Raw genomic sequence first — 14,557 nt, 5'->3', positions numbered from 1 at the left:
TGACCTATTATACAAGGAGAGAGTTTGCATAGGCTTTACCTGTTTCCCAGTCCTTATTGAATTATTCAATAAAAATATGTTAAAAGTTAAAGTAATATCTTTTAATAAAATTTTGATAATGAATTCTTATTGTGTGTGCTTTTTTAAGTTTTAGGAGCCCCAGTTTGGCTGTCTATAGTTATAGTGTCCACGGGAAGTATGATTTATACAGCTATTGTAAGTAATAGTATATATCAAATATTGTGAATAAATATAATAAATAAATAGTAAAGAAAATAAAAATAAGTGAGTAACATATGACGTTATTGTTATAGTTATCATAACAATATATAAAGTAAGTGTGATATACAGCTATCGTAAGTAAATTACAGCCATAGTACGTACATCTTCAGCTATCGTAAGTATATATACAACTATAGTAAGTATATATACACTAATCCTAAGTATATATGCACTTATCGTAAGTATATAATAATGTAAAACTATCGTGAGTATAAATACAACTATCGTAAATAAGTATAAATACACTTACTGCATGTGTAATATTCTGCTATTGTAAGTATATAATAAAGTTATTGTCAATATATTTATGAATATCACAAGTAGATATACAGTTGTCGTAAGAATATATATAATTATCATAAGTACATTTACAGCTGTTGTAAGTATATATATATATATATATATATATATATATATATATATATATATATATATATATATATATATATATATATATATATATATATATATATATATATATATATATATATATATATATATATATATATATATATATATATATATATATATATATATATATATATATATATATATATCTTCTTCCTACAACTCTGAAGTGGTACCAAACTTTTTACAAGTAGTACTCTAAGTTGCATATACGAAAGCATTAAAGAATTGTTATAATTTCTAAAACACAAAGTTTTCTATGCCCTCTGGATAAATTTGTCGAAAAAAGAGAAACACCTGTTATCTCTTTATCTTATAGCCTGCTTTTACCCCTTTTAATTCTATTAAATGCAAAAGCAATCCATCTTTTGTAATTTAGTTGTAATGTCTTTTATTTCAATCTTCAAACAGATATGTTTGAATCCTTTTGTAGTTAACGTCTTTTATTTCAATTTTGAAAAAAAAAGGTTTGAACCATAAGTTATACATTCTCCTCCCATAATAAGATAGAATATCCTTTTAACGTTAAGAATGGTATTTTAAAAAAGGGAGATAATTCCAATTTTCATTGCTAGATGCTTGCCGAGATCAACAAAGCACTAGCAATTTATTGATCCACAGTTGAAGTTCGATATCTCGAACTTCGATATCTGAAATACAAAAAATATATCTAAGCGAACTGGAAGTCTTATAACCACCTTTTCTCTATGTATTTTGATATAAATAGTAGTATGCCGAGTCCTTGGATTTCTCAAGGTTATTTATTGGTCTTGTTAAGTTCGAGATATTTTAATTAAAGAGAAACCCATAAAAGATTTCTACTACTGAATAAGCCATTGGTAATGAAAATAAGTTTTAGATTAAAAAAAGGCAGTTTATTACAAGCGAGAGGGATAAGTAAAAAATGTGCCATTTTTTTGCAGCCTAAAATACAAATGTAAAAACTGAAAAGTTCATATGTAAATTACAGATAAGTATGCTGATTAGAACTACGCCTAAAATAATTACTAGTTGACATTTGGTTCAATATCAGATTTGAAATTTCATGTGCCAATTTTCATGTAAATTCAGGGACGACACTGATGCCGGTACAACATAAATATATATTATAATGGTGTTTATGTATATATATTTTATAATTTTCCTAATAATTAGCTGCTTTTACGCTGAAATTTCATGGCTTCATTATTTTAACACAATTTCAAAGGCGTCACATCTGGCAAAAGTTTCCCTTTAAATCATTATTAGATTTTTAAAACATTATTAGATTTTTAGCTCACCTGAGCTTTTCTGATCACCCGTTGTCCGGTGTCCGTCCGTCTCTCTGTCTGTCCGTCAATTCGTCTGTAAACTTTTCACATTTTCAACTTCTTCTCAAGAACCACTGGGTCAATTTTAACCAAAGTTACTACATAGCATTCCTGGGTAAAGGGGGGATCTAAAAAGATGTTTTCATTTGTTCATTGTTAAAATGATAGGCCAAGCCCCCTTCGAGTGGAGATTTTTTTTTTAAATCTTCTTCTCAAGAACCACTGGTCCAGGAAAGCTGAAACTTATGTGGAAGCTTCCTGAGGTAGTGAAGATTCTTAATTGTTCAAATCATGGCCCCGGGAGTAGGATGAGGCCACACTTATAGGGAATTGAAATCTAAGGGTAAGATCTTTAAGAATCTTTTTCAAGAACCATTAGACAAGTAAAGCTGAAACTTATGTAGAGGCTTCCTGAGGTAGTGTAGATTCTATTTTTTTTTTTCAAATCATGGCCCCAGGGGTAGGGTGGGGCCGCAGTAGAGAATTAAAGTTTAACATTCATATATATGAAAAAATCTTTAAAAATCTTCTCAAGAAACACTTGACCAGGAATGCTGGATCATATGTACAGCATCCTGAGGAAATGTAGATTCTAAATTGTCCAAAACAAGGCCCCGAGGGTAAGGTGGGGCCACAATAGGGAATCGAAGTTTTACAGTGAAATATATAGGAAAAGTCTTTAAAAACCTTCTTCTCAAGAACCGCTGGACCATAAAAGCTGAATCATATGTGGAAGCTTTCTGAGGTAGAGTAGATTCTAAATCGTTCAAATTATGACACCTGGGTGTCAGGTTGGGCCACAGTATGGATTTTATAGGGGAAAATCTTTAAAACTCCTCAAGAGCAAATCCATGATGAACCATCTTAATGTGGAAGCATCTTCTGGTAGTGTAGATCCAATTTCGTTCAAATCACAACTCCAGCGTAAAGGATGGGGCCTCACAATGTGATAAAAAATACAGAGGAATACATGTATCTTGGTTTAAATAAAAGGCCAAAGTTACTCAGATGAGCGTTGTGGCCCATGGGCCTCTTGTTAAGAAATCGCTTTGTCAATTTTCAGCTTCGTAAGACTAAAGCACTTATAAACTAGTGAAGTTTGTTTTGTGTCTCCTTCAGTTCAGTAGAATTAACTTTTGGTGTTTTGTTTGAGATGTTAAATTTAGAAAAATATAGATATTTGCTCGAATTTATGCTAAATCAACAGAACTTTATAGAATTTTGCATTTTACGTCAAAGGTTCTTGTATACATGTTGTTCGATATATTTACTTAAATAATTTCTCATCTTTATCCCAAAAACCCTTTGCTTGATAGACACCAAACATCAGTAGAGGTCGCGATAGCCTAGTGGTAGGGTGCTTGCTTCATGATCAGGAGGTACCGGATTCTATTTTTGTTCCCGGTGCCGCGTCAAACCAAAGACGTAAACATAGGTAGTGATAGTACCTACGCCAAGCTCCCGGTGCCAGAAGTGAATGTCACGGGTCTTTCGAATGAGACCTTAAAAATCGAGGTCTTGTGTCACTGTAGGTGTTGACACGATGAAGAACCCTCGCTACTCAATGACCCTGAGTGCCGAGTAAAGGTCTTAATTTGAAGCCCTTCACCGATATACGTTGACGTCTCACAAGAGTCGCTGTCACGGTAGCTCAGTCAGTAGAGCGTTCGCTCCGTGATCGGAAGGACCTGAGTTCGAATCACAGCCACGACTGACATAAGTCGATAAAAAATAGACAGCAACTGTTTCTTCGGCAAGTGCTCGGCACTTTGAAGTAAACGTAGCGGGTCCTTTGGATGAGACCTTAAAAACTGAGGCCCCGGTAGGCGTTGGCACGATAAAGATCCCTCACTGCTCAATGGTCCTGACTGCCGAGTAAATGTTTAAATTTGAAGCCCTTCACCGGTATATGGTGACATCTCTATATCAGTAAAAAATTATCGAAATAACAATCAATCATTCAAGTCAAGGTTGGGTATGGCAAATTAAATTTATTGATCACCCTTTAAGGAAGAGAAAGTTAATTTTAGAAATAGAGATATTAACGCTGCATACAGAGAGGTGTTTGCCCTGTTCTATTTTCGGTTGAGGCTATCTGGTACCGCTTGCAGGGTGGCTGGCAGGAGTTATCTCTCCATAAGTGCGTACGAGTTATCTCGCATTACAACGGTGATAACCATGAATTTGTACCCTTATTAAAAAGTTCCACATCAATCGTTCTATAGAAAGGTTAATGTTTATTTAATATGTAAAACGTAATAATTAAGAAAAAGAAAGGGAGCGAGACAAATAAAGTCCTCTAATTATTGATTTGGGACCATATAGTGCACGGAGCCCCCCCCCCCCCCCCCAAAAAAAAATGTAAGATGAAGTTTATTTTTTAAATTATTTAGTTATTTTTAGTTATTTTATATATATATATATATATATATATATATATATATATATATATATATATATATATATATATATATATATATATATATATATATTATTTTATGCACATATTTTTATTATTTATTTATTTATTTATTTATTTTTGTAAATACATACCTTTTGTTTATCACTCGAGACTACGATGTTTTTAGTTACCTTTTGTTGTTATTCTTTTCTTTTGACAATGTTCACTCGCTTTGTCATTCTCGCAGGCATATAGCACCGAACGACTTTCTTCTTGAAATTGAAACTCTTATAAATTAAAGTAAAACAAATAAGGGAATTTTGAATCCCACTCCATGTATCAGCGAATGCCGGTATGCAAAGACTCTACATAGACCTTTTATTATATACTTATTTACAATCTAATCAAGGGTCGAAAGGAAGTGTTTTTGAATGTCTCCAAGTTATTAACAGTTCTCTCTGTCTCTGTCTGTCTGTCTGTCTGTCTGTCTCTCTCTCTCTCTCTCTCTCTCTGTCTGGCGGTAGTGAACCCCTGACTCAATCCGTGCTTGCTGTGTTCTACATTTATTCTAAATTTCAGACACTCTTTGTTAACTTTCTAGTCATCATCTTCTAATTCACCGAAAATTTTTCTGTTTTTTTTTTTCTTTAATATATTTCATCCCATATTTACACAGTGAACATAACAATGCCATGATAACCTTGTACAATTTACAAATAATGATAGCGTTTATAACATAGGTCCAACTAGTATTTCAAAACTATCCCAAAAATATAATTCGGCATCTATATGTATGCCCTCCCCCAACTCCCTATGAAAAAACTAAAAATTCTTAAACCAGTATTTAATAGTGATATTTATTTTCTTTAATGCAAAATATGAATAGGGGAATGTTTTAACGCCGAGAATCAACATTTAATAGTTCTAAATATGTGTATAAAAGTTTAGACATACTAAAGTCACCTCTATCTAAGTTTTGCTAAGATTGTCAAATCTAAGCATGCTTTTAGTTACGGTATTGTTTGACACTGTACATTCTTCAGTCCTTCTTAAGCAAGGTCTTAGATTTAAGTACCCTTTATGTTACGACACCCAGAAAATGAAACTGCCCACCTCTAGCAGGTACTACATTACGTAGCCTGTAACTGTAAAATAATTACAGATATCGAGATATGATACTTCCTACCTCTAACAGGTACCAGATTACAGGGCAACCTACATCTAACAGGTACCAGATTACAGGACAACCTACCTCTAACAGGTACCAGATTACAGTACAACCTACCTCTAACAGGTACCAGATTACAGGACAACCTACCTCTAACAGGTAGCAGATTACAGGACAACCTACCTCTAACAGGTAGCAGATTACAGGACAACCTACCTCTAACAGGTAGCAGATTACAGGACAACCTACCTCTAACAGGTAGCAGATTACAGTACAACCTACCTCTAACAGGTACCAGATTATAAAGCTACTCACCTCTAACAGGTACCAGATTACAGGACAACCTACCTCTAACAGGTACCACATTTCAAAGCTTCCTACCTCTAACAGGTACCAGATTACAGGACAACCTACCTCTAACAGGTACCTGATTGCAAAACTATCTTGTTCTATTACTACGGCTACTTATTTCTATTATGTACCTGATAAAGAATCTACCTACCTCAAACATCAGATTACGAAGCTTCTTACTTCACTTAGTAAGTACTAAGAGGTACCAGATTATAAAGCTACTCACCTCTAACAGGCAACGGGTTATAAAACTACCTACCAGCATGACGTACCAGATTATGAAGTTTCCTACCTGTAAGAGGTACCAGATTACGAATCTAAATACTTCTAACAAATACCACATTCAGAAGCTGCCTACCTCTTACAGGTACCAAAAAATGAAACATCCTTACTGTAAGGGGTACAGTATTATAAAATTTCCTATCTGCATGATATACCAGATTATGAAGCTACCTACCTGTCAGAGGTTCCAAAATATGAAATAACTTACTTCTGACAGGCACCATATTATGAAGCTACATGTACCTACCTGTAACAGGCACTAAATTATGAAGCTACCTACCTGTTAGAGGTACCGGATTATGAAGTTACCTACCTCTAACAGGTACCAGATTATAAATCTACCTACCTGTAAGGAGTACCAGATGATGAATCCACCTTCCTGTAACATATTTCAGATTATGAAGGTGCCAACCTCTAGCAAGTTTCAGATTTTAAAGCTATCCAACCTGAATTAGGAACCGTGTTTTTAATTATAAATAGTCGCCTGCGTGGCGCAGTGGTAAGAGCGTCTGCCCTAGAGTCGCGGAGTAAGGAGTTGACCCTTACGTCGCGGGTTTGAATCCCACTGGGGGACGTAGAGACCGGTTCTTCAGATCATGAGACCGTATAAACTGAGGTCCCGTGTCGCAGTAGGTGCTGGCACGAAAGAGATCCCTCACTGCTCAATGGCCCTGAGTGCCGAGTATAGGTCAAAATTTGTAGCTCTCCACCGGAAGGTGGTGGCGTCTTTATATGAGTGACAAATTCTCGAAAGGGACGTTAAACAACAAAACAAACACATTATAAATAACGTATCTCTATTAGGTATAAGATTATTAAACTACTACCTCGAACAGGTAAAAGATTTTGAAACTTTCTGCTTTTGATTAATAGCTTCATCTCTTTTCTCATGTTATATATTATGCCAGCAATTACACATACATAAAACAAATAATGAGCCTTAGTCTTACAATACATGAAAAATTAAATGTCATGGTTGTAAAGTTCATATAGTCGTTTGGTACATATCGTCAGTGACAATATGCACGTATCCTCATTGCACATAGTGTCGTCAATCGACAGATATTGTTGTCGGCTGAAAAAATTATACATGTATATATATATGTATATTATATATGTATTTTTTGTCGACATAATGAGCTTTCCCTTCTCGTACATATTGTCGCGTCACAGCTAGGGCTGCTTAATGTTTTGTAGTTTTTTTTTAATGTAATTGCCGTGTAAATCACACAAGCATATCTGTCAAATCCTATTTTATGCAGCGCGATTGTCAAGGTACATATTGTCGTCCTGTTCATATTGTCGCCGGCGACACAAACCACTTGTACTAATGTGACGAGTGCAAATAACATGATATTATATAAATTCATCAAAAAAGACTATGCAGGAATCTCTCTCTCTCTCTCACTCTCTCTCTCTCTGAAACTTCAATCCAATACCCGCTTTCTGTCAAAAGAGAACTTTCATCACTTTCGTCTCACTGATATATAAAAATTGTCGACCCCAAACATCAATTACTTCAGTATATGTATAAGAATAAAGCTAAAAATAATTTCCGGATAAACATTACTATTGAACAAAAACTTTATTTCAATTTCCAAGTATATATTACAAGAAAAAAAAAGAATAGGCTGGTTTATCAGATATCAAATATCTCAAGAACTACAGTATCTTGACATATCATAGTGATGTACATAGTGTACACCAATCCTGGACCTAATTTTTCTGAACAAAACATTTTCTCCCTGCTGTATTGCAAGTTATGAAAATTGTTTACTTATTTAACTGGCGTACACTTTGTCTGTCCTTCTGTCTGTATGTCTGTGTGTGTTTGTATGTGTTAATCTTTCTATCTCTCTCTCTCTCACTCTCTCTCTCTCTTCAAAACCTTAGTAAATATTCTTCAACACAATATATCGGCCACAAAATGTGCAAATGAACACAGCTAGTACATATTGTCGCCGACGACAATATGTGCCGATGCGCGACTGTACATTTTGTCGTCTATTATGCAGGATGAAAAAAAGGCTCGGTACATATTGTCGCCTCAGTATGTACCGATTGTCGACAATATGTCCAGTGAGGGTAGGTACATGTTGTCACCGACGACAATATGTACAGAATGACAATATGACATGTTGACGTCACCAGGCACGTAGCAACAGGAAGGGGCAGAGGGGGCCTGGCCCCCTCTTTTTTCCAAGCATAACGTTTTACTATTGAAATGTTCATATAAAGGCCGGTTGCCCCCCCCCCCCCCCCCCTTCGTTGCAGTACAGTCAAATAAGGCTAATGTAGTAAAGTATGAAAAAAATTGGTAGCGAAAGAAGAAATTTTTTTTGCTTGTCAGGTTTTTTCAGGTAGGTTGAATTTTTTCTCTGGCTGCCCCCCCCCCCCCCCCCTCCCCATTTAAAAAAAATGATGCTACGTCTCTGACCCTACCCAAATGCATAATTTGCAGCTTTTATCATCCACATGTCTATACAGATATAACATATATCATGAAAGGCAGCCGAAAGATAAATTAAGTGAAGATTGCAACATAAAACATCATCCAAGAAGACACTGTCTATCATATGAATGCTCTTTTATTTCTTTGAAGTGATATTTCACATAAAGAAAAACCTACCCTTCTTTCTTTATGAAGTTACTTTTTCTTTTACTAGATACGGTATGGAAAAAAATTATTGCATATACATGCATTGCCCCATTCCACTTTTATAAAGATTGTAGTATATGGATCGTAGTATTCCATGTATTTACTTAAATGTATTGAAAATGGACATTTGATTCGATTAGTTGAGCTTCGAACCCCTCTCCCTCCCCAAGTACACAAACATCTACGCGCGAGCACTTTAAAAATATTACGTTTTCCGGAGAAGTGCCAACTATTTTCTGATTTTTAATGGTTGATTTCTGAAACGTTAGAAAACAATGTTACACTGTATAATTCATTACAACAATTATTGTCCATTGTGCTCTCTCTCTCTCTCTCTCTCTCTCTCTCTCTTACAAACACATAAATGTACACTTTTAAATACAAGACACTATATAAGCGCATCACCTAGTAACTTGTTGCCTTTGCATGGATTTATACAGGGTATGAGTTTAGATTTCATCCATGCTATAAAACGTAACTTTCCCCAAATGAACACAGCGCACACTAATATATATATATGTATACGTATAACCACTGACGCATGACAAATGTGTTTCCTAACCCGTCATAGGTATTTTGGCGTATTTTCTTCTGTTTGTCCGCTTTTAATTACATTGTAAGTGATTACTGAAAATTAGACAGAAGAAATTATCATTTACAAAGTGATTGAAATACTGTCCGTTCTATTATACACATATACTTAATTTTTCCGATTTATTAATTTTAAACTAGGTGCAATAACTGGTCCCGGGAAAACTACCGAGATACGGGAAGTTAGGGCGAGTTACGTTCGTTCGTAAGATGTCGGTATTTCTCTAATATAGACATGGCCACGTAGATGACTATTTATACGGCAGATATGTACAGCTTGTTATAACAAAACATTTCACGTTTTACGTTTATTTCATGCATAGTTTTTCCTAACATAGACTGGCGACCTGTTAGTAAACTTTTTTTTCACATCTATGGTCACTGTCGCCATATTGCACGAGAAAAGTTAGAACGATAAAAAGCGCACAATTAATGGCAAGTGCACCTCGCACATCATTTTGAAAGATGTACTGTAGATAGCGTGCGTTAATATTTTTCAATATATAAAAATATGTCCAATAATTACGCTATTGATGCAATATCCAAGAAATTCCATTGAGTCATTTCAATTTAGTTGTTTCAAGTCAAATCTGAGCCACTAATTAACAGAATAATAGCGAAACGAAATAAGTATGAAAAAATTAAATTATTCAGGAACTAAATTGTAATACCAAAAATCATCCAATTAAATTGCTTTGTTATGTTTAATTATTATTAAAATCAATTAAAACTGTGTTTTACTAGAGACTTTAACGTTTAAATAACAGCAACAAGTAAAGGAACTGGATTATAACTGTGAAAACCATATTTTTGCTTGCTGTACTAGATTCAAATGATTTCCTTATCTGTCGCTGATATATATTTTAATTACACTCTATAATCTTGATCAATCTTTTCAAAAAATTGAATTTTTCCTGTGATCTCAATTTTTCTGCATTATGGCTCTTGGCATAGTAACATGTAAGTAAAACTCTGGAACTTGTTACAGGAAGAGTAATCCACAATTTAGTAAATCTTAGGTAGGTGATTCATAATCTGGTACCTGTATGTGATAAATAACTTCAGGTAGCTTCATAATAAAGTGCTGCATAGAAGTATGTACATTATAATCTGGTGCCTGTTAAAGGTAGGTAGCTTTGAAATCTGGTACCTGTTAGAGGTAGGTATCTTTGAAATCTGGTACCTGTTAGAGGTAGGTAACTTAGAAATCTGGTACCTGTTAGAGGTAGGTAGTCCTGCAATCTTGTACCTGTTAGAGGTAGGTAACTTAGAAATCTGGTACCTGTAAGAGGTAGGTAACTTAGAAATCTGGTACCTGTTAGAGGTAGGTAGTCTTGTAATCTGGTACATGTTAGAGGTAGGTAGTCCTGTTATCTGGTACCTGTTAGAGGTAGGTAGTTTAGAAATCTGGTACCTGTTAGAGGTAGGTAGCTTTGAACTCTGGTACCTGTTAGAGGTAGGTAACTTAGAAATCTGGTACCTGTTAGAGGTAGGTTGTCCTGTAATTTGGTACCTGGTAGGTAGCTTTGAACTCTGGTACCTGTTATAGGTAGGTAGCTTTAAAAACTGGTACCTGTTAGAGGTAGGTAGCTTTGAAATCTGGTACCTGTTAGAGGTAGGTAACTTAGAAATCTGGTACCTGTTGGAGGTAGGTTGTCCTGTAATTTGGTACCTGTTAGAGGTAGGTAGCTTTGAAATCTGGTACCTGTTAGAGGTAGGTAACTTAGAAATCTGGTACCTTTTGGAGGTAGGTTGTCCTGTAATTTGGTACCTGTTAGAGGTAGGTAGCTTTGAAATCTGGTACCTGTTAGAGGTAGGTAGCTTTGAACTCTGGTACCTGTTAGAGGTAGGTAGCTTTGAAATCAGGTACCTGTTAGAGGTAGGTTGTCCTATAATCTGGTACCTGTTAGAGGTAGGTAACTTAGAAATCTGGTACCGGTTGGAGGTAGGTTGTCCTGTAATCTGGTACCTGTTAGAGGTAGGTAGCTTTGAAATCTGGTACCTGTTAGAGGTAGGTTGTCCTGTAATATGGTACCTGTTAGAGGTAGGTAGCATCATTATCTGGTACCTGCTAGAGGTAGATAGCATCATTATCTGGTACCTGTTAGAGGTAAGAGTGCTTTATTTTTTTATCATGTGACGTAAATGTCTTCTCCTTTTTTGTGTTTGTTTTTTGCATATTTAGAATAAAATTACCCTCAAAATAATCCAGTTCTCGATACTTTTTTTCTGTTTAATCTTAATGTTTTGTTTTAATTTCAATAAAATGTATGAGGGGTTGATTGCTCAGCTATGTCCTAATTTCTTATAACAATCCTCTCATGTTTGGCCATATTTCTCAGAGTGCCAAATTTAGATAAACTTTAATAATAGTTGAAGCATGAGCTAAATCTGTATAATCACAAGCACTCTTTACCACCAATATATCGAATGATAGGAAATAAACCGATATTTTTGTCTAAATGTCCCTAGTTTTTTTTTTTTAAAGCATTTGATACTGTTTAATGGTGCCAAAGCATTAAAAAAAAATGAAATGAAGAATTATTCACTGAAAAATACTGAGCAGTTAGAATGAAAAGTTTTTTGCTTGCAGCAGCAAAAGTCCATAAATTCTAAAATAGGAATATTATACAGAGAGTTATACCGTTAAACTATGAGCATTCTTTTTTCTTTTTCTTTTTTTTTTTTTTGGTAATGCTGTTTATATCAAGACGCATCCCGTTCATAAAATTGCATATCTTGCATCAGGCGGGTTTCTCTCTCTCTCTCTGTGTGTGTAGGGAGGTGTGTGTGTGAGGGGGGGAGGGGGTTGATATTTATTGGCCTGGGAATCGCGGCTCTCCATTGATCCAGGGTTGTGCTCTCTAGGCAATATTAATTAAAAAGTTTGGGGACAAAACCAAAGAGAAATTCCTTAAAAAGCCAATATATATGAATGAAATACATTGTAAATAAATAAATAAATACAACAATTAAATATTTAAGTAAATAAACTTCGTCATGCATATGTTTGGGGGGGGGGGGGTCCATAGCTCTGTTAAACACCTTTGTTTCCATTTTATTAATGTTAAAATTATTGTGACGACCCCTTCCCCCTTACCACCCCCAAGTTCGCAAGATCTTAAGATCAGCATTAATTAGAAAACATAAATTTCTCTCTCTCTCTCTCTCTCTCTTAATTATTACGTTTTACATATTAAATACACATTAATCTTTCTAGAGAACGATTGATGTGGAACTTTTTAATAAGGGTACAAATTCATGGTTATCACCGTTGTAATGCGAGATAACTCGTACGCACTTATGGAGAGATAACTCCTGCCAGCCATCCCTGCAAGCGGTACCAGATAGCCTCAACCTCTATTTTCGTACTTGTCGTCAAAACAGGAAAAATTCAACAATGACATAGTAATAACTATGTCTGACCGAATTTCAAAAAATTGCAAATCGTTTACAAGTGTAATTGGCAAAATAAAACAAAAAAACAAAAAAAAAAACAAAAACAAATTAAACAAAACAAACAAACAAAAAGACAAAGAAAAAAAAAATAAACGGGACGAAACATATACATGTACATTCAGTAGTAAATTGAGAGTAACAGAATGAATTGCTAAGTATTTCATTTGCAGGGAGGCATCAAAGCTGTTATATGGACAGATGTTATTCAATATACAATAATGCTGATCTCAGTTCTAGCTGTTCTTATTAAGGTAAGACAACAAAGCCTCCAGAATCAGTATACTGACATAATTTTCTAAATTATGAAATATTTGATTGAAAACGATCCCTGTGCATAAAGCAAGCATAAATCAGTTATTCCTAAGGTAGAAATCTTTGAAAAAGTACTATTATACTAAGCCTAGTGTCTTTAGATTAATTCAATTGCCAAGTACTAATAATGTTAAAAATCTATTAAGTTTGGGAAATTTTCGAATGCTGCCACACTGTTAAAAAAAAACAGTATTGATGTATAACACTATTTTCATGCATGTATCGTTACGTTTACTTTATGATTTTTTTCTTAAGGTGTTTGGCTTCTGACAACAAAAATAATTAAAAATTTAATTTTTCTTTTTTAATTGTAAGAATAAACATAATTAATTATTTTAAGCCAAAAAAATGCATATGTATATGATTTGGTTTACAAGCTATAGGCGTTTATGCCAAAGGGAGGTAAATCTCTCATTTTAGTAAAGAAAAAGACCAAAAATGCGTCCAACGTATTTAATATTCCCTTTAACCTAAAAAATATTTTCAAATCATTTTGACTTTTTGTTATCTTTTAAAAGTAGTCATAAGGAAAATAAATATTGATGAAATAATGATGGTAATCAACCGAAGATAAAATTAATTCTTTAAAAAAATGCACACACCCCTGTGCAAAAATTCGCTTATTTTTCATTTTGGGGGCTTGTAAAATAAGCTTGGAAAATGAATTAGAAATAATTAAAAAGTTAATTTTTTTCTAGTTAATTATTTCTTAGTTGTAGTGCTTTCAAACAATGTAAAATATTGTATATCTACATGAGTTACTTTAAAAGATATTTTCATTTGAATTTCCTCTGACCGAATTTTCCTCAAATTTTGAACAGAGGAAATTCGGATTGATTATATTTGCTTCCTACATTATTTAGCCTGTTATTTTTGATGAATTTTCCATTTGCATGAATGTATGATTGTATTAAAACTCATTCTTTCTCTTAAAAAAAGGACATTAAAATATATTAGTGAACGACTATATTTGATATTGAGGGGGAAAGAGGGGGGGAGGGGGGGGGGGGGGTTATCGAGTCAGATTATTTTCGTGCCCTCTCAAGACAGAATATTTATTTGCAAGAAGACTGGATACAGATTATTAAATTTCATTCTTGGAAAAATTCTGAAAACTCTACTTCTTTGGGTTTTAATCTTTCATATTACAAAGCTGGTCTCAGTATATAAACTTCCCAGATTAACAAAACTTAAATCTACAGTATGTAATGATGCTTTCACACAAGTTTCATCTTCTCTTGCCCAGTGGTTCTTGAGAAATTTTTTTAAAGATGCTACCAAATTCTTAATTATCTTCCCTTGAAAGAGGGCGTGGCACTCCTGTGAACAAACTT

The 14,557-nt window shown here is 34.3% G+C and overlaps 1 protein-coding gene across 3 annotated transcripts in view; it reads left to right on the top strand.

Moving 5' to 3' along the window:
- Positions 1-14,557, top strand: part of LOC133194155 (sodium-dependent multivitamin transporter-like) — a 66,612-nt gene that overhangs the window by 21,901 nt on the left and 30,154 nt on the right. For all 3 annotated transcript variants that reach the window (XM_061330146.1, XM_061330145.1, XM_061330147.1), the window contains exons 5-6: positions 149-216; positions 13,082-13,162. In XM_061330146.1, the coding sequence (XP_061186130.1) occupies positions 149-216; positions 13,082-13,162 (149 nt within the window). The remainder of the gene's footprint in view (positions 1-148; positions 217-13,081; positions 13,163-14,557) is intronic.

This window comes from Saccostrea echinata, unplaced genomic scaffold, assembly GCF_033153115.1.
Source record: "Saccostrea echinata isolate AGI-Se365-2 ecotype Australia unplaced genomic scaffold, CSIRO_AGI_Sech_v1 ptg000028l, whole genome shotgun sequence".
NCBI lineage: Eukaryota > Metazoa > Mollusca > Bivalvia > Ostreida > Ostreidae > Saccostrea > Saccostrea echinata.
The sequence above is the reverse complement of the archived record's forward strand: the minus strand, read 5'-3'. Positions and strand labels throughout refer to the sequence as shown.